The 24342-nt window shown below is 49.1% G+C and overlaps 2 protein-coding genes across 4 annotated transcripts in view; one reads left to right on the forward strand and one right to left on the reverse strand.

The window, feature by feature from the left end:
* Nucleotides 1-23458, reverse strand: part of LOC134910737 (spermatogenesis-associated protein 7-like) — a 402706-nt gene extending 379248 nt beyond the window's left edge. For both annotated transcript variants that reach the window (XM_063919092.1, XM_063919087.1), the window contains exon 1: nucleotides 23355-23458. The gene's annotated coding sequence lies outside the window, so the exon portion shown is untranslated. The remainder of the gene's footprint in view (nucleotides 1-23354) is intronic.
* Nucleotides 22762-24342, forward strand: part of KCNK2 (potassium two pore domain channel subfamily K member 2) — a 216229-nt gene continuing 214648 nt past the window's right edge. The window contains exon 1 of one of the 2 annotated variants that reach the window (XM_063919096.1): nucleotides 22762-23240. In XM_063919096.1, coding sequence (XP_063775166.1) covers nucleotide 23240 — 1 coding nt within the window. In that variant the 5' untranslated portion in view covers nucleotides 22762-23239. Of the gene's footprint in view, nucleotides 23241-23437; nucleotides 24012-24342 lie in introns of those variants that run through there. The other variant, XM_063919097.1, reaches the window with a different exon arrangement.

The raw sequence follows: 24342 nt of genomic DNA on the forward strand, positions 1-24342 counted from the left end.
GATGTACTGCATGCACTCTGCAGTCTGTGCTCCCCACCAGCACGTACACGTTACCTTATTCACCTGATGTACTGCATGCACTCTGCAGTCTGTGATCCCCAACAGCGCGTACACACGTTACCTTATTCACCTGATCAACTGCATGCACTCTGCAGTCTGTGCTCCCCACCAGCGTACACGTTACCTTATTCACCTGATGTACTGCATGCACTCTGCAGTCTGTGCTCCCCACCAGCGCGTACACGTTACCTTATTCACCTGATGTACTGCATGCACTCTGCAGTCTGTGCTCCCCACCAGCGTACACGTTACCTTATTCACCTGATGTACTGCATGCACTCTGCAGTCTGTGCTCCCCACCAGCGTACACGTTGCTTTATTCACCTGACGTACTGCTTGCACTCTGCAGTCTGTGCTCACCACCAGCGTACACGTTACCTTATTCACCTGATGTACTGCATGCACTCTGCAGTCTGTGCTCCCCTCCAGCACGTACACGTTACCTTATTCACCTGATGTACTGCATGCACTCTGCAGTCTGTGCTCCCCACCAGCGTACACGTAACCTTATTCACCTGATGTACTGCATGCACTCTGCAGTCTGTGCTCCCCACCAGCGTACCCGTTACCTTATTCACCTGATGTACTGCATGCACTCTGCAGTCTGTGCTCCCCACCAGCGCGTACACGTTACCTTATTCACCTGATGTACTGCATGCACTCTGCAGTCTGTGCTCCCCACCAGCGCGTACACGTTACCTTATTCACCTGATGTACTGCATGCACTCTGCAGTCTGTGCTCCCCACCAGCGTACACGTTACCTTATTCACCTGATGTACTGCATGCACTCTGCAGTCTGTGCTCCCCACCAGCGTACACGTTACCTTATTCACCTGATGTACTGCATGCACTCTGCAGTCTGTGTTCCCCACCAGCGTACACGTAACCTTATTCACCTGATGTACTGCATGCACTCTGCAGTCTGTGCTCCCCACCAGCGTACACGTTACCTTATTCACCTGATGTACTGCATGCACTCTGCAGTCTGTGCTCCCCACCAGCGTACACGTTACCTTATTCACCTGATGTACTGCATGCACTCTGCAGTCTGTGCTCCCCACCAGCGTACACGTAACCTTATTCACCTGATGTACTGCATGCACTCTGCAGTCTGTGCTCCCCACCAGCGTACCCGTTACCTTATTCACCTGATGTACTGCATGCACTCTGCAGTCTGTGCTCCCCACCAGCGCGTACACGTTACCTTATTCACCTGATGTACTGCATGCACTCTGCTGTCTGTGCTCCCCACCAGCGCGTACACGTTACCTTATTTACCTGATGTACTGCATGCACTCTGCAGTCTGTGCTCCCCACCAGCGCACATGTTCCCTTATTCACCTGATGTACTGCATGCACTCTGCAGTCTGTGCTCCTCACCAGCGCATACACGTTACCTTATTCACCTGATGTACTGCATGCACTCTCATTCTGTGCTCCCCACCAGCGTACACGTTACCTTATTCATCTGATGTACTCCATGCACTCTGCAGTCTGTGCTCCCCACCAGCGTACACATTACCTTATTCACCTGATGTACTGCATGCACTCTGCAGTCTGTGCTCCCCACCAGCGCGTACACGTTACCTTATTCACCTGATGTACTACATGCACTCTGCAGTCTGTGCTCCCCACCAGCGCGTACACGTTACCTTATTCACCTGATGTACTGCATGCACTCTGCAGTCTGTGCTCCCCACCAGCGCGTATACGTTACCTTATTCACCTGATGTACTGCATGCACTCTGCAGTCTGTGCTCCCCACCAGCGTACACATTACCTTATTCACCTGATGTACTGCATGCACTCTGCAGTCTGTGCTCCCCACCAGCGTACACATTACCTTATTCACCTGATGTACTGCATGCACTCTGCAGTCTGTGCTCCCCACCAGCGCGTACACACGTTACCTTATTCACCTGATGTACTGCATGCACTCTGCAGTCTGTGCTCCCCACCAGCGTACACGTTACCTTATTCACCTGATGTACTGCATGCACTCTGCAGTCTGTGCTCCCCACCAGCACGTACACGTTACCTTATTCACCTGATGTACTGCATGCACTCTGCAGTCTGTGCTCCCCAACAGCGCGTACACACGTTACCTTATTCACCTGATCAACTGCATGCAGTCTGCAGTCTGTGCTCCCCACCAGCGTACACGTTACCTTATTCACCTGATGTACTGCATGCACTCTGCAGTCTGTGCTCCCCACCAGCGCGTACACGTTACCTTATTCACCTGATGTACTGCATGCACTCTGCAGTCTGTGCTCCCCACCAGCGTACACGTTACCTTATTCACCTGATGTACTGCATGCACTCTGCAGTCTGTGCTCCCCACCAGCGTACACGTTGCTTTATTCACCTGACGTACTGCTTGCACTCTGCAGTCTGTGCTCACCACCAGCGTACACGTTACCTTATTCACCTGATGTACTGCATGCACTCTGCAGTCTGTGCTCCCCACCAGCACGTACACGTTACCTTATTCACCTGATGTACTGCATGCACTCTGCAGTCTGTGCTCCCCACCAGCGCGTACATGTTACCTTATTCACCTGATGTACTGCATGCACTCAGCAGTCTGTGCTCCCCACCAGCGCGTACACACGTTACCTTATTCACCTGATGTACTGCATGCACTCTGCAGTCTGTGCTCCCCACCAGCGTACACGTTACCTTATTCACCTGATGTGCTGCATGCACTCTGTAGTCTGTGCTCTCCACCAGCGCGTACACGTTACCTTATTCACCTGATGTACTGCATGCACTCTGCAGTCTGTGCTCCCCACCAGCGTACACGTTACCTTATTCACCTGATGTACTGCGTGCACTCTGCAGTCTGTGCTCCCCACCAGCGCGTACACATTACCTTATTCACCTGATGTACTGCATGCACTCTGCAGTCTGTACTCCCCACCAGCGCGTACACATTACCTTATTCACCTGATGTACTGCATGCACTCTGCAGTCTGTGCTCCCCACCAGCGTACACGTTACCTTATTCACCTGATGTACTGCATACACTCTGCAGTCTGTGCTCCCCACCAGCGTACACGTTACCTTATTCACCTGATGTACTGCATGCACTCTGCAGTCTGTGCTCCCCACCAGCACGTACACGTTACCTTATTCACCTGATGTACTGCATGCACTCTGCAGTCTGTGCTCCCCACCAGCGCGTACATGTTACCTTATTCACCTGATGTACTGCATGCACTCTGCAGTCTGTGCTCCCCACCAGCGCGTACACACGTTACCTTATTCACCTGATGTACTGCATGCACTTTGCAGTCTGTGCTCCCCACCAGCGTACACGTTACCTTATTCACCTGATGTGCTGCATGCACTCTGCAGTCTGTGCTCCCCACCAGCGTACACGTTACCTTATTCACCTGATGTACTGCATGCACTCTGCAGTCTGTGCTCCCCACCAGCGCGTACACATTACCTTATTCACCTGATGTACTGCATGCACTCTGCAGTCTGTGCTCCCCACCAGCGCGTACACATTACCTTATTCACCTGATGTACTGCATGCACTCTGCAGTCTGTGCTCCCCACCAGCGTACACGTTACCTTATTCACCTGATGTACTGCATGCACTCTGCAGTCTGTGCTCCCCACCAGCGCGTACACGTTACCTTATTCACCTGATGTACTGCATGCACTCTGCAGTCTGTGCTCCCCACCAGCGCGTACACGTCACCTTATTCACCTGATGTACTGCATGCACTCTGCAGTCTGTGCTCCCCACCAGCGCGTACACGTTACCTTATTCACCTGATGTACTGCATGCACTCTGCAGTCTGTGCTCCCCACCAGCGTACACGTTACCTTATTCACCTGATGTACTGCATGCACTCTGCAGTCTGTGCTCCCCACCAGCGCGTACACGTTACCTTATTCACCTGATGTACTGCATGCACTCTGCAGTCTGTGCTCCCCACCAGCGTACACGTTACCTTATTCACCTGATGTACTGCATGCACTCTGCAGTCTGTGCTCCCCACCAGCGCGTACACGTTACCTTATTCACTTGATGTACTGCATGCACTCTGCAGTCTGTGCTCCCCACCAGCGCGTACACGTTACCTTATTCACCTGATGTACTGCATGCACTCTGCAGTCTGTGCTCCCCACCAGCGCGTACACGTTACCTTATTCACCTGATGTACTGCATGCACTCTGCAGTCTGTGCTCCCCACCAGCGCGTACACATTACCTTATTCACCTGATGTACTGCATGCACTCTGCAGTCTGTGCTCCCCACCAGCGTACACGTTACCCTATTCACCTGATGTACTGCATGCACTCTGCAGTCTGTGCTCCCCACCAGCGTACACGTTACCTTATTCACCTGATGTACTGCATGCACTCTGCAGTCTGTGCTCCCAACCAGCGTACACGTTACCCTATTCACCTGATGTACTGCATGCACTCTGCAGTCTGTGCTCCCCACCAGCGTACACGTTACCTTATTCACCTGATGTACTGCATGCACTCTGCAGTCTGTGCTCCCCACCAGCGTACACGTTACCTTATTCACCTGATGTACTGCATGCACTCTGCAGTCTGTGCTCCCCACCAGCGTACACGTTACCTTATTCACCTGATGTACTGCATGTACTCTGCAGTCTGTGCTCCCCACCAGCGCGTACACGTTACCTTATTCACCTGATGTACTGCATGCACTCTGCAGTCTGTGCTCCCCACCAGCGCGTACACGTCACCTTATTCACCTGATGTACTGCATGCACTCTGCAGTCTGTGCTCCCCACCAGCGCGTACACGTTACCTTATTCACCTGATGTACTGCATGCATTCTGCAGTCTGTGCTCCCCACCAGCGTACACGTTACCCTATTCACCTGATGTACTGCATGCACTCTGCAGTCTGTGCTCCCCACCAGCGTACACGTTACCTTATTCACCTGATGTACTGCATGCACTCTGCAGTCTGTGCTCCCCACCAGCGCGTACACATTACCTTATTCACCTGATGTACTGCATGCATTCTGCAGTCTGTGCTCCCCACCAGCGTACACGTTACCCTATTCACCTGATGTACTGCATGCACTCTGCAGTCTGTGCTCCCACCAGCGTATACGGTACCTTATTCACCTGATGTACTGCATGCACTCTGCAGTCTGTGCTCCCCACCAGCGTACACGTTACCTTATTCACCTGATGTACTGCATGCACTCTGCAGTCTGTGCTCCCCACCAGCGCATAGACGTTACCTTATTCACCTGATGTACTGCATGCACTCTGCAGTCTGTGCTCCACACCAGCGCGTACACGTTCCCTTATTCACCTGATGTACTGCATGCACTCTGCAGTCTGTGCTCTCCACCAGCGTATACGTTACCTTATTCACCTCATGTACTGCATGCACTCTGCAGTCTGTGCTCCCCACCAGCGTACACGTTACCTTATTCACCTGATGTACTGCATGCACTCTGCAGTCTGTGCTCTCCACCAGCGTACACGTTACCTTATTCACCTGATGTACTGCATGCACTCTGCAGTCTGTGCTCCACACCAGCGCGTACACGTTCCCTTATTCACCTGATGTACTGCATGCACTCTATAGTCTGTGCTCCCCACCAGCGCATACACGTCACCTTATTCACTTGATGTACTGCCAGGCTTGGGGGCCATTTATCAATATTTGTGGCTTAGGGTGATTTCCAATTAGCCGCGATCATTTTTTGGCTGATAAAAAAACAGTGTGACCAGTGTTGTGTGGGTGTGGCCAGTGCTGTGTGGGTGTGGCCATTACCATGTGGGTGTGGCCATTACCATGTGGGTGTATACACTATCAGCCCCAATGTCTCCATAAATAGTATAACATTTGCATCATTGTGCGTCCTGTCATTGTCATGCTGTAATGTCTGACCAGTCGCCCACAGAGAACCTATTAGCAAATATTTAGTATCAGCGCAATGTATTACTGAGGAACCGCAACAGATATCTCCCTCCATTCCGGCCTGCAGCCACAGCGACCATAGCTTTCTGTATGAGATGCGATGCTGCCGGATTTACCAAGCTCCAAAGCATCCCGGAGGCTGGCCGCCTTAGCTACCACCAGTAGGTGGCAGTAGCCCAGTGTAGCCTATAGGCCGCAGATTGCGTAAAGAGCTTGCGGAGCAATAGCTTATCAGTGCATGCAGATGATGAAAGGGTTTAGGCATGATATACCGGCCTCCAGGATGCCGACGGCTAGTATACCAAGAGCGGCATCTCGGCCGCTAGTATGCCGGCAGCGTGGCGAGCGCAAAGTGTCCTCTTGCGGGACACCCACAAGTTGGAATAGACCTTGTTAGCCAGCATTCCGCCTGTCCGCATTGTCAGCGGTCGGGATTCCGGCGTCTGTATCCTGACCGCCTGCAAATCAACTACATCCCGATTCCCGATGAAAGAGAAAAAGTCAAGGGAGCAGAGCGTCCAGACTTTATACACATAACGGTGTGTTGTCCGATAAGCATGGACAGCGCAGAAGTGATCCCCCACGCTCATCGATAATTAGTCAATACTAATCAACTGGGCCTAGGTGTGCTCGCTGTGCAGAACATTTACCCCTTTCCAGCCCCCCCCCCCCCCCCCCCACCCCAAGGAGTCGAGAAATCCCTGCTTACTGGGTGGCTGCAAATAACTGTCACAGTGTCCAGACCACCCAGCAGGTCACATGTTCCAGGTCACTCAGCAGGTGCACAGGGAGAGTTCACCAACTGTCACATTTTCCAGAGCACAATGGTGATGCATGTTAAAAGACATTTTGCCACATAACCCCAAAATGAAGCAACCAAATTCAACGCCATTATTTTTCTGCAAATCTACGGACTAAGGAGGTTATTCAGTAGCCAATGCCACTGAGATGGGATTGTCTCCGCAGTGCGCATGCGCAGGGCCCGGGTAGATGCGATCGGGGGCGGCGTTGTGGGGGCAGTGCTGTGAAAAGGGGGGCGGGCCCACCGAAAAAACGCAATGGCCCAACTGCCTTCACAGCCAGGCTGTGCAGGCAGGGGGGCTTCCCCAATTCAGCAATGCCCACATCTGCACACGGCACACATCTGCACGCCCACTGCCAACATCTGCATGCCCAGCACACCCACTGCGCACATCTGCACGCCCACTGTTGTTGCATCATTGCCGTCCAACAGCGTATAATTGCTGAAACATCGGTACCATCGTCACAAATCGGGTCATGTGGCAGAGTCTGAGTGCCTCTGTAGTTGCGCAGGCTGAGCTGCTCTCACGGGGGGGGGCTCTCCAGCAGCAAATATGATTGCACATTTATGTACGCCCAGAAAACGCCCCCTGAACGCCATGACACACCTGCGTTTACCCGACCACTCCCCGTTACCACCCCCAAACACTGTCTTCCTGTCACTTCCTCTGCAGATAATTCCTTGGTGCGACTGCAATCCCATTTCCCACACTGTGTGTGCGCACTGTGGCTCAGACGCATGCGCAGTAAGAAATCATCGATCGTTCTGCGTACAACATCGCTTTGCGACCGCTTCTGCATTAAGCCCATTCTCACATCATTTCAATCTTAAACAAAAAATATTTTTCTTTGAAAGGTTACAAAGGTTGTAAGACCAGAAATGTTTTACAAGCCCGAAAAAGTTGCGTTTGATCCGTTTTAAAGGTCAAATTAACATCAAACTGTTTGTCGTGCTGTGAATATGTAAATAGCTCCAGCAGCGATAAATCAGCGTATATAAAGACACGCCGGTTATTTCCAGGTTAGCCCAGAAGCGGATGTTATATGCAGGACTTACCACTGCCAGCAATCTGCAAGTGCTACAAATACTGTACAGTGGAAACAACTCAGTCATGTTACAAGTATACCACAGAGGCAGCTGGACGCTGCGGCACTCTTTAATAAGCATGTGTCTGGATTATCATGCACAGCTGTACTCAGTACTTATTTACACGTGTTCTATAAACATCACATTCTAACAATGCGCCAAGTGTCCTCACACAATGGATGATGGAGATAGATTGTGTGTGGTGACCTGTGCGGAAAGTTCCGTGTCATGTAAGGACAGAGGGGGTGCTTCTTAGGTGGACGCTATGCGATGTTTGCGCAGTTGGCTGATGTTTGTTGTACTGCGCATTTATCAGTGTCGCACCGCGCATGTGTCGTTATGGATTGGGTCTAGCGTGACTGAAGGTCAGGGAGCGTTTATGGGAGGTATTGGGGGTTGGTTTGATAAACACGGGCGTGCTGCAAGCATTGCATGGGCATTTCGCAAGCAGCGACTGCGTCTTTGGATGTATGCGACAGGTTAGAAATGCAGCCAGTGAGAGCTGTGTCCATATTACATCGGCTGTGGCGGTAACATCATTTCTCAGTTCCAGTGCCTACAAAGACGCAGTCGCAGCGAGATTTGTGTCCATCTGTTAGTCAGACCCAGAGTCATATGTTGTCAGGAATGGGCTTCAAAACTATCCACCTACAACAAATGTTACTTTCAAAGCAATATAAAACAATAATAAACAAGTCTGCATAAAAGCTTTGGTGAAAACTAGTGAAAACCAGCAACAAATATAATGTACAGTTGTGTTAGAGCATAGAATTCCCCATCTGAAGTCTGGATTTGGTACGCCAAAATGGCGTGACCTATCATAAGGCCAGTACTTCCTCATGAGAATTTGGGCGCAGCAGATGTGGGTGGGGTTGGATTTAAAAATTTATAAAAACTTGAAATCACATAATTTGGACCTTTTTTGTTCCTACAGTATTATTAACCTCAATAACGTTTATTTCCAGTCATTTCTACTTCATTTTTGACCACCTCACAGCTCACAATATTCTTTACCAGTATTGGCTACAAGCTGGCTGGCGAAACTAAGCAACAAAGCAATGGCACAATCACACAGCATGGATATCTGTTTAAAAATGTGTTGCAAAGTAGTAATGCAAGGACTGTCCCCAATGCCCCCAAAATACAGTCCATTATGATAAGAAAAGTAGTGCAAGATGGAATTGTCCTTGGGCCTTCCCACCCACTTTTATGAAGATGTACAGTTTAACAAACCAAGCACTTCTGCGACAGGGACTGACACTTTGTGGCTGAAGTGCTTGGTTTCTTTGGGCCCTGACAAAAAAATTTTTTGGAAGGAATACCCATGATAACTGATGAGGAGGTTAATGATTAGGGCATTAATTACATTATAATCGTGTAAAATAAATTACATTAAGTCGCTGCAAATGATCTAACATGGAGGAGGTGCCTAGATGGTTAATGTCCCTACCTCTACTAACTTTGGCCTCACAAATGGAGCAGATGCCTTCACAAATGTTGTCAAGATTTGGGTAAAAATCCCACACCCAAGGGGTGGCTATTTTGGTCTTATGTCCAGGCATTACTATTGCTTTCTTTTTATCACGGTGAAGAGCTGCAGCCACTAGTCTCTGTCTTACACAAACAACATCATCAACATCCTCATTAGTGTCAGATAGTAGTAGTACACAATTATCCCTCTTATCCTGTTCCACTTCCACACAAGCATCCTAGATTTCTATTATGTCCGCATCGCAGTCTTTACTTGTACTGCTCCCTTGATCCAAACACTCTCTCCAACTACCGACCCATCTCTCTCCTCCCTTTTGCCTCCAGACTCCGTGAGCGTATTGTCTACAACCGCCTTACTTCCTTTTTTTCCTCACACTCACTGCTTGACCCATTCCAGTCTGGCTTCCATTCTCTCCACTCCACTGAAACTGCCCTTACAAAAGTATGCAATGACCTCCATGCTGCTAAATCTAAGGGACACTACTCTCTACTTATTCTACTTGATCTCTCTGCTGCTTTTGACACTGTGGACCATCCTCTCCTACTGCAAATCCTTCACTCCATTGGTCTGCGTGACACTCCCTCTCTTGGCTGTCCTCCTACCATTCTGACCGTTCATTCTCTGTCTCCTCTCATGACTCCACCTCCCCCTCACTTCCACTAACTGTAGGGGTACCCCAAGGTTCTGTCCTTGGTCCTCTTCTCTCTCTATACGTCCTCACTAGGTAAGCTCATTAGTTCTTTTGGTTTCCAATATCATCTCTATGCTGATGACACCCAAATCTATCTTTCCTCTCCAGACCTCTCCCCTGCTCTCCTCACTCGTATCTCCAACTGTCTCTCTTCTACCTCTTCCTGGATGTCCCAGCGCTTTCTTAAACTTAACATGTCTAAGACCGAGCTGATCATCTTCCCTCCCTCCCGCATAACCTCACCTCCTACAATCTCATTATCTATTGAGGGCACTACTATCTCCTCTAGCCCCCAAGTGCGCTGTCTTGGAGTAATCCTTGACTCCTCCCTCTCCTTCAAACCACACATTCAGCACCTCTCACAAACCTGCCGTTTTTATCTAAAAAATATTTCCAGGATCAGACCCTTTCTGACCCAGGATGCTACTAAGACTCTTATCCACTCACTGGTCATCTCCAGACTGGACTACTGTAATCTCCTCCTGACTGGCATTCCTGACAAATACCTCTCTCCACTCCAATCTATCCTCAATGCTGCTGCCCGGCTCATTTTCCTCACCAAACGCACTACGTCCACCTCTCCTCTCTTACTAGACCTTCACTGGCTCCCCTTCCCTTTCAGAATCCATTTCAAGCTTCTCACACTCGCTTACAAAACCCTCACCCACTCCTCTCCCATCTACATCTCTGACCTTATCTCCCTTTACACTCCCACCCATCCTCTTCGCTCTGCTAATGCACGCCGACTCTCCTGCCTACGGATTACTTCCTCCAACTCAGACTCTCCACCTCTCTACAAAACTTCAAACGGGCTCTCAAGACCCACTTCTTCACCAAACCCAGCCAAATCTCATCCTAACCCTCTGTTCTATGCTCTCTATGTACCCCATCTATGTCACCCCTGTCTGTCTACCCCTCCCCTTTAGAATGTAAGCTCTCACGAGCAGGGCCCTCTTCTCTCATGTGCTTATCCTTTCTTACTTTAATAATCTTCAACTGCACCAATTCCATCAGTCTTCTGCCACCTGATACTTATTCCAGTGTCATCTGCTGATGTAACTATGTTTATTTACCCTGTACTTGTCCTATACTGTCATCAACTGTAAGTTGCTGTTTTCCTGTTTGATTATTTGTTTATGTACTCTGTAATTGGGCGCTGCGGAACCCTTGTGGCGCCATGTAAATAAAGGATAATAATAATAATAATAATGGTGCAGAAATGGTGGAAGGAGGCGAAAGAGTCTTCTCTATAAAAACAATGTGAGAAATGTCAAACTCACACATAGCTAATATGGACACCCCTGGACCCTCCTCAGGGATTTGTGAACACACAGTCTGAGCTTTAGTATTATTTTTTTGGGGCACTGATTTGTCGCTTTTTTAAGGTGACACCTCTATACCTATTTTTAACATTAAAAGATTTTGATTTTGCGTGCCCTTTCCTAAACTTTCTGACCCCTGGTCCACCTCTAGTAGATGCTGTACTATCATGACCGGCAGCAGCTGCTGCGCTAGCAGTTGGTTGCTACTCCTGCACTTCTCTCTAATGATCATTATCCATATTGACGAACACACAGAAGTAGTACAACCAATAGAACAATATAAGTTTGTTTCACTACTTTTTTTTGCAAATGACCGCTTACACTGGGGGGTTATAAAAATTCTTATGTGCATGCAAAAAATGCAGCATACACAACAATTTGTACAAAAAAACTATTTTGTACATTTTTTTTACTTTTTGTTAACTTTTTAAACTTTTTTTGCAAATGACATTGCGGAGTCACACTGATTATGTATGGAGTGGGTGGACACAGCACAGCCGCAGCCACTGACTGGAGTGTATGGATGGACACAGTTTCATGGAGGCAGCCCTGCACCCAGCACGGCAGCGTGGACACCGCCGCGGGACCAGATAATATATCCAGAATATATACGTATATAATAGGTATGGGGAACCAGCTGACGGGATACCGGCTGTCACTATATGATCAGTGGCATCCCAGCTCACTGCGCTCACCACTCTTGGGGCCCGGTGGCGAGCTTTGCTTTGCCTGTCACAGGTTACTTTCCCACTCGGATGGTGGCGTAGACTCACCACCCGAATGGGATTACAGGGATGCGGTCAGGATTCCGACTGCCGGCGTATAAACGTCTGTTGGGATTCCAGCGCCGGGACCCCGAACTACAGGATCCTGACAGGCAGTATATTAACCGCATCCCATAAATATATATCTCCTATATAATAGCCCAGATCTGTGACTCTGTGCCTGTGTGTATAATGCTGGGCGTGGCTAGGAGCTCTCATTGGGTTAGTGGCAGGTCTATCACACCCAGTCCACAGCTGATTGGGCGAGAAACCCCCTCCCACACATGTTACATCCAATGGGAGGCTCTGCCCTTTGGCTGCTGTGTGTTCCCAGAGCAGGATTAACAATGGGGCTGATGGAGCTCCAGGTCCACACCCCAAAATAGGCCCACTGCATCTGCAGCAACACACCCTCCAACACTTTACACATAAAAATCAGGGCAAATTCCAAAAGGGGGCGTGGCCAATGGTAGTGGTGTGACCACGCCCCTTTTCTTATACTTTCAATGGAAGTTTGGAGAGTCAAAAATCGGTACAGACCATAAAAAAAAGTCCTGTACCTGCCAGAAAGGTGCAGCTGGAGGGTATGCCACTGCATCTGCAGCAAGTCTCTGCGCTGTAGATAGGGAGAAAAACAACCTTTTACTGCAGCATCCTATGTCCTGCTGCCAGTCTGCCTGCCCCCTCCACCATCAACAATCCCCACTCCCTAGCCGCGGTGCAGGTGGAACAAAAGCTGCTGCGGCCACCGGCATAGATGTGTATGAAAGGGCGCAGCGGAAGGCCGGCCTCCCTGCGCCACATACTCTCTGAGCCCCGGAGCCTCCTCTGCGTGTGATGTCACAGAAGTGCCTCCCAGCCACAGCCGCGCCCAGATCCCCAGAGGCCCTGACTCCGCAACACAGCACCTGGGCTGCCGGCCTGGAAGCCTCGAGATGGCTAATGTAACGAATAGAGGGGGTTATACAGACATGATCGCACGCTAGGATTTTTCGCTGCGCTGCGATCAGGTCAGAACTGCACATGTGTATGCACTGCAATGCGCAGACGCATTGCACGGGTACAAAGCGGATCGTTACTGTGCGTTGGATTGTATGAAGAATCCATTTGCACAGCCGATCGCAAGGAGATTGACAGGAAGAAGGCGTTTGTGGGTGGCAACTGACCGTTTTCTGGGAGTGTTTGGAAATACGCAGGCGTGTCCAAGCGTTTGCAGGGCGGGTGTCTGATGTCAATTCCAGGCCCGGACAGGCTGAAGTGATCGCAGCGGCGGAGCAAGTTCTGGCCAACTCAGAAACTGCACAAAACTTTTTTGTACCGCTTGGCTGCACATGCGATCGCACACTTGCAAAGCGAAAATATACTCTCCCCCGGTAGGCGGCGACTATCTGATCTCAGCACTGCAAAATACCGCTAGCGAGCAATCAGGTCTGAATTAGGCCCAGAGTGGGTGATATTGCGGAGGGTAATGTCTGGACGCTGAATCAATGTAAAAGGTGACAGTGCTGTGCAGTGCAGTGGGTGTGCAGTGTCACTGACACTGCACAGCACTCTCACCTTTTACATTGATTCAGCGAGTCAGTCAGTTCTGCCAGCCAGTCACTATTGTTAGCGCCGGTGTCCCAACGCGTTACGCGCCGCATTACAGGGAAGTAGACGCATTAAATAAACTACAGCTCCCAGCAGCCCTTAGCGCATGTGTATTCTTCCCAGTAATGCGGCGCGTTGGGACACCGGCGCTAACAATAGTGACTGGCTGCTGTGCGAGTCTCCAGGAGAGCCACTGCCAAAGGGAGGACAGCAGCTTAGCTGTTTCCAGGAGGAGAAGCATTACCCGCCCCTCCCCCACTTGCAGTACCTCCGAGCCCCATCCACGGCACCCACTTGCGGTAGCTCTGGACCCCGTCTCCCACCCGCAGCACCCCCGCACCCAGCCCTCCCCCACCCACGGCACCACCACACCCCCCCTCCCACACCCATGGCACCACCACACCCGCCCCTCCCCCACCCGCGGCACCCCTGCAACCGCTCCTCCCCCACCCACAGTGGCTCCGGACCCCCACCCACGGCACCCATGCACCCGCCCCTCCCCCATCCACGGCACCAGCCCCTCCTCCACCCCCGCAGCCACCCCTACCCCACCCTCGGCACCCCCGGACACCCTCCCCCATCCGTGTCTCCCCCACACCTGCCACTCCCCCAACCACAGCACCTACTAGGTGATTCATCAGGCCCTGCGTGCGCTGTTCACGCCGTTGCAAGGGGCTACGACCCCTTAACCATTGCATGCCCTTTGTCCATGCATTATTTAACCACTCTAATACTCCATATAATAAAAATATTGCACACCACAAGGGCGTGCAAGGGTTAAGGGGGCGTAGCCCCTTACAACGGTGTGAAGAGCGCCCGTAGGGCGCGATGAATCACCTAGTATATATATATTTTATATATATATATATATATATATATATCTCACTGGCTTTTTTGAAAGTTCTACAATGTATGTGAAAGTCACATACAACATTTTGTCTAAACGGAGTTGAAGCTATCTTTAAAACACAACATGTGGCGGCTGCTTTGCTAGAAACAGTTCAATGGAAAATTGTTTCCTGTTTTTGCATCAAAAATAATACATGCAAATTGAAATCTATTAAATTTAAAGGCACATTATACTGACTTATTATATTCTGTATTTCATATAGTAGTCAATTAATAATGACCCCCCCCAAGTGATCCAGACATTTTATAGAATTAAATAATAAGTCTGCCTCCAGTTATAGGTCGGATTCAGCGTGTGATCGCGTCTTGCGGCAACGCATCCAGTCACTGCTTACACTGCACAAACCGGATTACAGCTGTGTGAGTTTTGTGCAGTGGCTGCATTGGCGCAGGCGATACGTTATTGCCAGAGAGGGGTAGGAGTCGCACTAGAAATAAAGTCTATTTCTCTGATTAACAGAAGAGACTCAGATAATATTATACAATGTTCTGGTGGTGCTAAATTGCTAAATCCAAAGAGTAGTGTCTCTAAAAATGTAACTTTTATGTAATATATATTATTTAGAGTGGGATTTACTAAAGGAAAAATGTGGTAAAAAATAATTTTTCGGGGTTTTTCAGTCTCCCTGCGTTCTCTCCAATCCTCTGTCCTCCTCCTCCTCCGCAACACAGCCAGTTGTCCTTCCAGCTGCAGGGAGGAGGAGGAGGAGGAGGAAGAGCCTGGGACTGGCTACAGACGTCACCTCCCAAGTGACGGAGACCCCCGCACACCCTCTCACAGGTAACGCAGGGGGCCTCTGTCACTGCATTGCGATACTAATCGCATATGTTAGTACATAAGCGATTATCATTGCTGCGATGTATATTAGTACATCCCGCCCGTAATATTAATAAAATGCGATCAGTGAATAATTAAAACCATAAGAATAGCACTGCAGGGAATATAGGGGGTCATTCCGACCCGATTGCACGCTGCAGTTTTTCACAGCGGTGTGATCGGATCTGAACTGCGCATGCGCCGCGACCGCAATGTGCAGGCATGTCGCCCCCTGGTGACAGAACTAACAAAGAAAGAAAACGCACCCGCGACCGCAAGAAGATTGACAGGGAGAGGCCGGCCGGAGGCGTCAACAGACCGTTTTCCGGGAGTGTCCGTCCGAACGCAGGTGTGCCCAGCCGTTTCGAGGGAGGGATCCTGATGTCAGCTCCATCCTAGATGTTCGCAGCGGGTGAGTAAGTCCTAAGCTCTCTGCACAGCGGATCGCAGCCCTGCACAGCGATTCCCCCCTCCCCCTGTAGGCGGCGACTACCTGATGTAGGCAGTGAGTAGTGCTAGCGATCAGGTCGGAATGAGGGCCATAGTGTGATGTATAAAAGAGAAAGCTCTGTGTAAGTTACTGGAAGTCCAGGCTAATTTAATCACTCTTTCTCCATGGAGACATTTATTTAATCATTGTCATTATTAGATTTTACTATATGTACAAATATCCTGTTTGCTTTGGAGAAACCGGTTACTGGCCCTCATTCCGAGTTGTTCGCTCGTTATTTTTTTTCGCTACGGAGCAATTAGTTGCAAACTGCGCATGCGCAATGTATGCAGCGCGCCTGCGCCAAGTAAATTAGCACAAAAGTTTGGTATTTTACTCACGGCGTAACAAAGTTTTTTCATCATTCTGCTGATCGTAGTGTGATTGACAGGAAGTGGGTGTTTCTGGGCGGAAACTGACCGTTTTCTGGGAGTGTGCGAAAAAAACGCAGGCGTGTCAGGGGAAAAAGCGGGAGTGTCTGGAGAAACGGGGGAGTGTCTGGGTGAACGCTGGGTGTGTGTGTGACGTCAAACCAGGAACGACAAGCACTGAACTGATCGCAGTGTAGGAGTAAGTCTCGAGCTACTCAGAAACTGCTAAGAAATTTCTATTCGCAAATCTGCTAATCTTCCGTTCGCAATTCTGCTAAGCTAAAATACACTCCCAGAGGGCGGCGGCTTAGCGTGTGCAATGCTGCTAAAAGCAGCTAGCAAGCGAAAAACTCGGAATCACCCCCATGGTGCATTGTGATGTTGCATTATGGGATTATAATGCGGCATGGTAAGGCTGTACTGACTGTATATAGAAGTGTGTAACCATTATATAGGTGTTCATTGCTATCATGTACTGGATGTATACGTTATATACTGTATGCACATTTTGCATTATGGTGGTCTGAGCTCTGAGGTGCATAGTACTTACATGTAGTAAATGCATTACCATGAATGCTATATAATGACTATTTCCAGCCTGGAGTAATAGATATAGCGTCTCCCCATAGTACTGTTTGCACGCTAAGCATTACCTGTTCCATATATACATTCTTCTTCTGCATGTCAGGTATGTCTGTGCTCACTGTCCCACACTAATTACAGTACATCCGTCTTGCACGGTCCTGCTCATGTTGCACTAATGTCACTCTCCTGTGGCGTCATCCCCTGTAATCGTGCCCTAGCTCAGCCTAGCAATCCGTGTGCCTCATATATTCTCACACTGACAGGTATGAGGTACTGTCGGAGGCTTCCAGTAAATCCAGGCTCAGACAGCATAAGTTCCAGAACAGATACAGGTGCTGTGTGCGACACTTGCGCACAATGGCTATTTTCCTGTTGGGTTTATATCTGCAAGCGGAATCATTAATGACACTTATCCAAACCGTGGTATCAGCTGGGTGTTTCTGCAAAGACCCCGGCTGAGAACACGTAGAGGTTGGATGCCTCTGAAGGATTGGCACAGGTGGCGTCCTGCCACCACCATAACTCCTGGATATGTAACATAAGAGGCACCTACCCATATGTGACACTGATACATAAGTAGCACAGACTATGTACTGTATACCAAATATAACTCTTGCTGACTAGGAGATGCCTCTGCTGTATACACCGAAGATAAAACATATTGATACAAAATTGAACATAAATCTGTGGACGGATCGTGCTCAGAAGTGGAACTATGGGGGTCATTCCGAGTTGATCGTAGCTGTGCTAAATTTAGCACAGCTACGATCATTCACACTGACATGCGGGCAGACGCCCAGCACAGGGCTAGTCCACCCCGCATGTCAGTGCGGCCCCCCTCGCAGAAGTGCAAAGGCATCGCACAGCGGCAGTGCCTTTGCACTTCAAGATGTCAAAGTCGAAAAATATTGCAGTACACACATCACCTACAAACTACACACAGATGGCCTCCGCGCGTGTACTTGTTCTGTCGTGCGTGCACATATTTGCAATTTGCGTATGGTCGCTCCCGCGGTCCTGCGCATTAGCGCGTGGTATGGGTATTTACGGTAGAGTTTGTGGACGCATGGAAGGCTATCAAAACACATTACATATTTAATCCAAGTAGTGCACAATGTACACATAGTTCCCTGCACCACATCAGAAAGTAACAGCAGTTTAAATGGTAACAGAACAAAGGGATTCACCTTTACAGAATAAGAGGGGACAGAACAAGGTTATAAGGTGGTGTTTGGTATCCAGCTGAAGGGTATTTTAAGGGTAACATTCCGGTGTTGGTTTGAGGAAGATCGCATGTTCCTGCGGATAGTTATGTGCAGGAGCAGAATATAGATATAAACTGTATTTACTGTACATTATGTATGCGGCGGGAATCCAGAGGAGACCACCCAAATGAGCAGTTGGATCAGACATCGCCCACCTTTTCAAACCGACCTATGACCTCTCCTGTACTGTAAATGTGCATTCCTGTGTCCAATGGACAAAGAGATTACAGTATCTATTGTATTGCTTTTTGGAAGAAGTGTGTAAAGAGAGCCTGCTGCAGGCCTGGTCAGACACAAGACTCACAACGTTATCTATCAGATAACGGAGGACCGGACCGGGAAGCGCAAGCGATTTCAGTCACGTATGTACCATTGAATGTAGCCATTTACTCTGTTATATATTGTATTGTATTATTTGTATTGTAACCCCCTTTCAGCAATAATACGCTGTGGTTTCGGAACCCAGCGGTTTAATTACAATCTGGTGTCGTGTCTTCATTACCCTGCTAAGGTTTAAAGTGTATTATCATTGCATTGCATTACTGTAAAGGTTTAAAGTGTATCTCTGGATGTTTGTACGCTAAGTCCGTGCACAGTACTGGACTTTGTAGCGGACAAAGTACGTAGAGTGTGTATTAAGTATAGCGGCCGCAGTGGCTCCATGGTAAAGTGTATTTAAGGTGTGTTTAAGCCGGTATAGCTTTCATTCCTAAGGATAAATCAGCATTATCAAAGAGTAGGTCACGACCAGCGCAGGGGGGAGAGAAGAAATCAGAGATACAGTGTATACATGCAAATTGGATCATCAGCGCCATTACCCTGTATTGGTTATAAGGCTCAGTGATCCCTATGTCTACATACCTTTTAAATAAGGTTTCTCGTGGCCACTTACAGTATATGGAACCTCTTGTAGAACACAATACACAAACAAATACTGCAAAATATCAGTGTCTTTTCTTCAACAAGTAGATCTTACTAACTGTGGGGGTCATTTACATTTGGATGTAAGTCATGTGTATGACACGCCTCTCAGATGTAGCGGTACGCGCCCGCGCTGATAGGTGTTACTGTCACATCTCCCTGACATGCTTTTTCAGAAGTAGGTGCGTATGCTCTATGGTAACATGATTAGTTCTGTGACTGTACTATAAGTGTTGACATTTAATAATAGCAAACTGCAATACACAGCGCTATAGCGCCCGGAGAACAGGAACCCGCATTGACCTCTGGGTTACACACACAGGACAAGGATAGTTGTACTGAGCAGCTGATACATACTGAAAAATAGGGACAAATCTCTAACACCTGGGACTGCTGGAAACGAGAGCCAGGAGGCCCTGTGCACCGTGCAGCCCCATGAAGTCAGCGCTGCAGCACATTGCATCCACAAGTAGCACCTTCTAGGCAGTGTTAGAGAAGCCAGTTTGTGCCTCGTGCCTCAGTGATATTAATTGTTCTTAGTGATTTGGGGGGTCATTCCGAGTTGATCGCTCGCTAGCTAGTTTTAGCAGCCGTGCAAATGCTATGCCGCCGCCCACTGGGAGTGTATTTAAGCTTAGCAGAAGTGCGAACGCTTGTGCAGCCGAGCTCTGCAAAAACAGTTTGTGCAGTTTCAGAGTAGCTCTGAACCTACTCAGCGCTTGCGATCACTTCAGCCTATTCGTGTCCAGATTTGACGTCATACACCCGCCTAGCGAACGCCCAGCCACCCCTGCGTTTTTGCAAACACTCCCTGAAAACGGTCAGTTGACACCCAGAAACGCCCCCTTCCTGTCAATCTTCATGCGGCCGTCAGTGCAAAGGAAAACTTCGCTAGAACCTGTGCACAACCACAAAGAGCTGTACCCGTACGTCGCGCGTGCGCATTTCGGTCCAAACGCATGCGCAGAAATGCCGTTTTGTCACCTGATCGCTGCGCTGCGAAAATCAGCAGTATGCGATCAACTCGGAATGATCCCCTTGATATGGACCACTGCCAATAATCTGCCAGGAGCATGGCCCTCTCCAAACTCTGGTGGTCATTCCGAGTTGTTCGCTCGCAAGCTGCTTTTAGCCGCTTTGCACACGCTAAGCCGCCGCCTACTGGGAGTGAATCTTAGCTTCTCAAAATTGCGAACGAAAGATTCGCAATATTGCGAAAAGACTTCTCTGTGCAGTTTCTGAGTAGCTCGAGACTTACTCTGCCAGTGCGATCAGTTCAGTGCTTGTCGTTCCTGGTTTGACGTCACAAACACACCCAGCGTTCGCCCAGACACTCCTCCGTTTCTCCAGCCACTCCCGCGTTTTTCCCAGAAACGGTAGCGTTTTTTCGTACACACCCATAAAACGGCCAGTTTCCGCCCAGAAACACCCACTTCCTGTCAATCACATTACGATCACCAGAACGAAGAAAAAACCTTGTAATGCCGTGAGTAAAAAACCTAACTGCATAGCAAATTTACTTGGCGCAGTCGCACTGCGGACACTGCGCATGCGCATTAGCGACTAATCGCTCCGTTGCGAGAAAAAAATAACGAGCGAACAACTCGGAATGACCCCCTCTGTCTCATGTCTGAACCTGATGCCTCTGTCTCACTTGCACTTCATCAGTCTCTGTGGTGTTTTGTATTTTGGGGGTAATTCCAAGTTGATCGCAGCAGGAAATTTTTTAGCAGTTGGGCAAAACCATGTGCACTGCAGGTGGAGCAGATATAACATGTCCAGAGAGAGTTAGATGTGGGTGGGTTATTTTGTTTCTGTGCAGGGTAAATACTGGCTGCTTTATTTTTACACTGCAATTTAGATTGCGGATTGAACTCACCACACCCAAATCTAACTCTCTCTGCACATGTTATATCTGCCTCCCCTGCAGTGCACATGGTTTTGCCCAACTGCTAAAAAATTTCCTGCTGCGATCAACTTGGAATTACCCCCTTTGTGTGGATTATAACTCTGACCTTTGCTGCGCAGTTTTGTTACATCTTACTAATAAACTATAATAATGATTATCACCATACACTCTGGGACAGCGGCAGGCAAGGCTCGCAAATAAATGCAGAACTTTGCACCACCTACATCCAACCGCTTGTGAAACTCGTCATCATCATCGTTATCATCATCGTCATCATCAGCGCACATTTATTTTTTCATCAAATCCTGAAATCAGATAGATATCTGCATCCGTTTTCCATATGGATAGCCCGCAATTCATTCTCCACGCCTATGGTGCACTTACGCTGTGTGCGCATACTCAACTGCCGCAAGTGGAATTAGTATGACTCTGAATATTCCCAAATTGCGGTAAATTGCATATACAGGCTTTGACGCTTGCAAAGTTTGCTAAAAGTTGCAAGATTTACGGGCAGAGGGAATTGCGCGCAGCTCTGAAACTGCTGCCTCTATATATATTTTGCACACATGAATTGCGTTTTTGCTTTTATATGGATGTCATGCGATGACAACTGCTGAGCTTTCTAAACTAATATGAAACCGTCCGGAGTAGTGACACCCAGACTTCCGCCGCTGAGGGCATGATTCTGATTTGGGAATAAAGTTGAGGTCCCCATAAACTAACTCATCGGGCCGATGTATCGCGAATAAGTGGAACACATCGTCCACAATTATGGTCAGAGGCGCACTCCTGGGGGTCGTAAGAAGGGTTTATAGATCTTACCTAGGTATGATCTGGCTTTGTCGCTTATGAAGAGGGTGCTTAACGTTAGATCGCATGCGATCAGGAATGAAGGTGCCCTGGACTACCGGTATCTAGAGTCAAGGAGCTGCTGGCGGGGAGTAGAAGGGGTATTGCATGCAACGGAGCACATGCAATACCTCGTCACAGTGTATGGGGGCCTTGAGAACAAGCAAGTAACTGTGCACCTGGGTAGAACCATGCTGCACCGCAGGTGGGGCAGATACTGTATAACTGTGCACCTGGGTAGAACCATGTTGCACCACAGGTGGGGCAGATATAACTGTGCACCTGGGTAGAACCATGTTGCACCACAGGTGGGGCAGATATAACTGTGCACCTGGGTAGAACCATGCTACACTGCAGGTGGGGCAGATATAACTGTGCACCTGGGTAGAACCATGCTGCACCGCAGGTGGGGCAGATATAACTGTACACCTGGATAGAACCCTGCTGCACTACAGGTGGGGCAGATATAACTGTACACCTGGATAGAACCCTGCTGCACTACAGGTGGGGCAGATATAACTGTACACCTGGATAGAACCCTGATGCACTACAGGTGGGGCAGATATAACTGTGCACCTGGATAGAACCATGCTGCACCACAGGTGGGGCAGATACTGAATAACTGTGCACCTGGGTAGAACCATGCTGCACCGCAGGTGGGGCAGATATAAAATATGCAGAGATTTAGATTTGGGAGGGGCGCCTCCAAATGATCTAAATTGCACTTTAAACATAAAGCTGGCCAGCATTTGTGGGCTACATGCAAAAGCAGCAAGTGTTTACCCAGCATGCAAACTAATGTATGTATGTGCCCCCCTTGCATTGCAAAATGGTTTGTCCAGGTGCAGAGTTACTTGCTCTTTCTTACTTTACTCCCAAATCAGAACCAGTCCCTGAGTGACATACAGGGGGGTAGTGTGCTGGGAGGGCACTGTGCAGTGGGGAGAGTAGAACAGTCAGCGAGGAGGCAGGTGCTAGCCCCAGTGCTCGGTTCTCCATATGTATTATATATCCTATCAGTCTGCTCCCTCTCCATGCCCCACATCACATTCTCCAGTCTCCCAGCACCTGCCTGAGCCATTTCTCCACGCACGCTTCCCCCTCTCCATCCTGCTCTTTGTAGTGCTGACAGTAGCCTCTGCTCCAGCCCTGGCATTCCCAGCGAAAGCCCTGGGGTCCAGCCTCACGCCCTCCTCCCTCCTCATCTCTCCCATCCCCTGTCCCTGCTGCCGGTCCTCTGTTCTCAGCCTGCACACGGCGGCGCAGCCTCTCCTCGGCTGATTTATTTATACATCCTACTATTCTCGCATGCAGTAGAAATACAGAATCAAACAATGCCTTTCCGTGCAGAGAAGAGCCTGCGAAGAGCCTGGAAATAAGAAGTGAGTACTGGTGTGTATGGCTGATGAGTGTGTGTCGTGACTCTGTGTCTCCGGCGGGCAGGGCATTTTGGGACTTGTAGTTCCACAACAGCTGGAGAGCCACAGGTTGCTTACCTCTGATCAAGCAAAATATGCCAAAACCGGAGTATAGACTTGAGGCTGCAGATAGGAGGTTTGCAGCGTATCTGTGTGACGCCTTCAGGTTGGCTCTTCCTGGGGTAGAAGATTATCTGTCTGTTTGCACAATGTAACTACAGACATTACTACGCCTCTTCCCATTGTACGGCACACTAGCCGAATAGGATTTAACCCTTCCATTGCATTTATCTATACGTGTGCCTCATTGCATAGCAGACCTCTGGCCGGCTGGCTTGCACATATATCTTTTCCTGCTAGTTGCTGGAGAGGCAGAAGACCATCTGGAGCTGCGGGAAGGGTTACTGAGCGTTGCATGAGGGGGTCTGAATAATGAGCTTCTGGAGAATTTGCTGAAATATTCTGATTTCAATGTGGAAAAGAAGCAGATTACAGTCCTGCATGCAAGTATTATGCTACATGTAGTCCGCCTCGTCTCGTGTCAGTGGTCTTCAGATGCACAAAATTCATTTTCTTGTTGGAAATGGGCTGAAGGAGTTGGTGCCGGGGGCAGACATTTCTATAGTGAATCTACGCTGGAATCATCGCTGCCTATTGCTGAGGAGTGACACGAAGCACCACACACGGGAATTGTATCACTGGTGTCTCCTCGTCTTGTGCAGCTGTTAGCTGGAGGTATATATAGAATAGACAGACAGATATACAGTATATATATATATATATATATATATATATATATGCAGCAAGGAAGGTGAATTGGTTAGCATTACTGCCTCACAGCACTGAGGTCATGGGTCCGACTCCCAACATGGTCCTTCCTGTGTGGAGTTTGTATATGCTCCCCGTACTTGCGTGGGTTTCCTCCGGGTACTCCGGTTTCCTCCCACACTCCAAAAATATACTGGTAGGTTCATTGGCGCCCACGAAAATAATTATCCCTAGTGTGTATGTGTGAGCGTGTACATGTGATAGGGTAGGCATTCCCAACCTGGGTCCCCAGGGCACA

Source organism: Pseudophryne corroboree, chromosome 4 (genome assembly GCF_028390025.1).
Source record: "Pseudophryne corroboree isolate aPseCor3 chromosome 4, aPseCor3.hap2, whole genome shotgun sequence".
NCBI lineage: Eukaryota > Metazoa > Chordata > Amphibia > Anura > Myobatrachidae > Pseudophryne > Pseudophryne corroboree.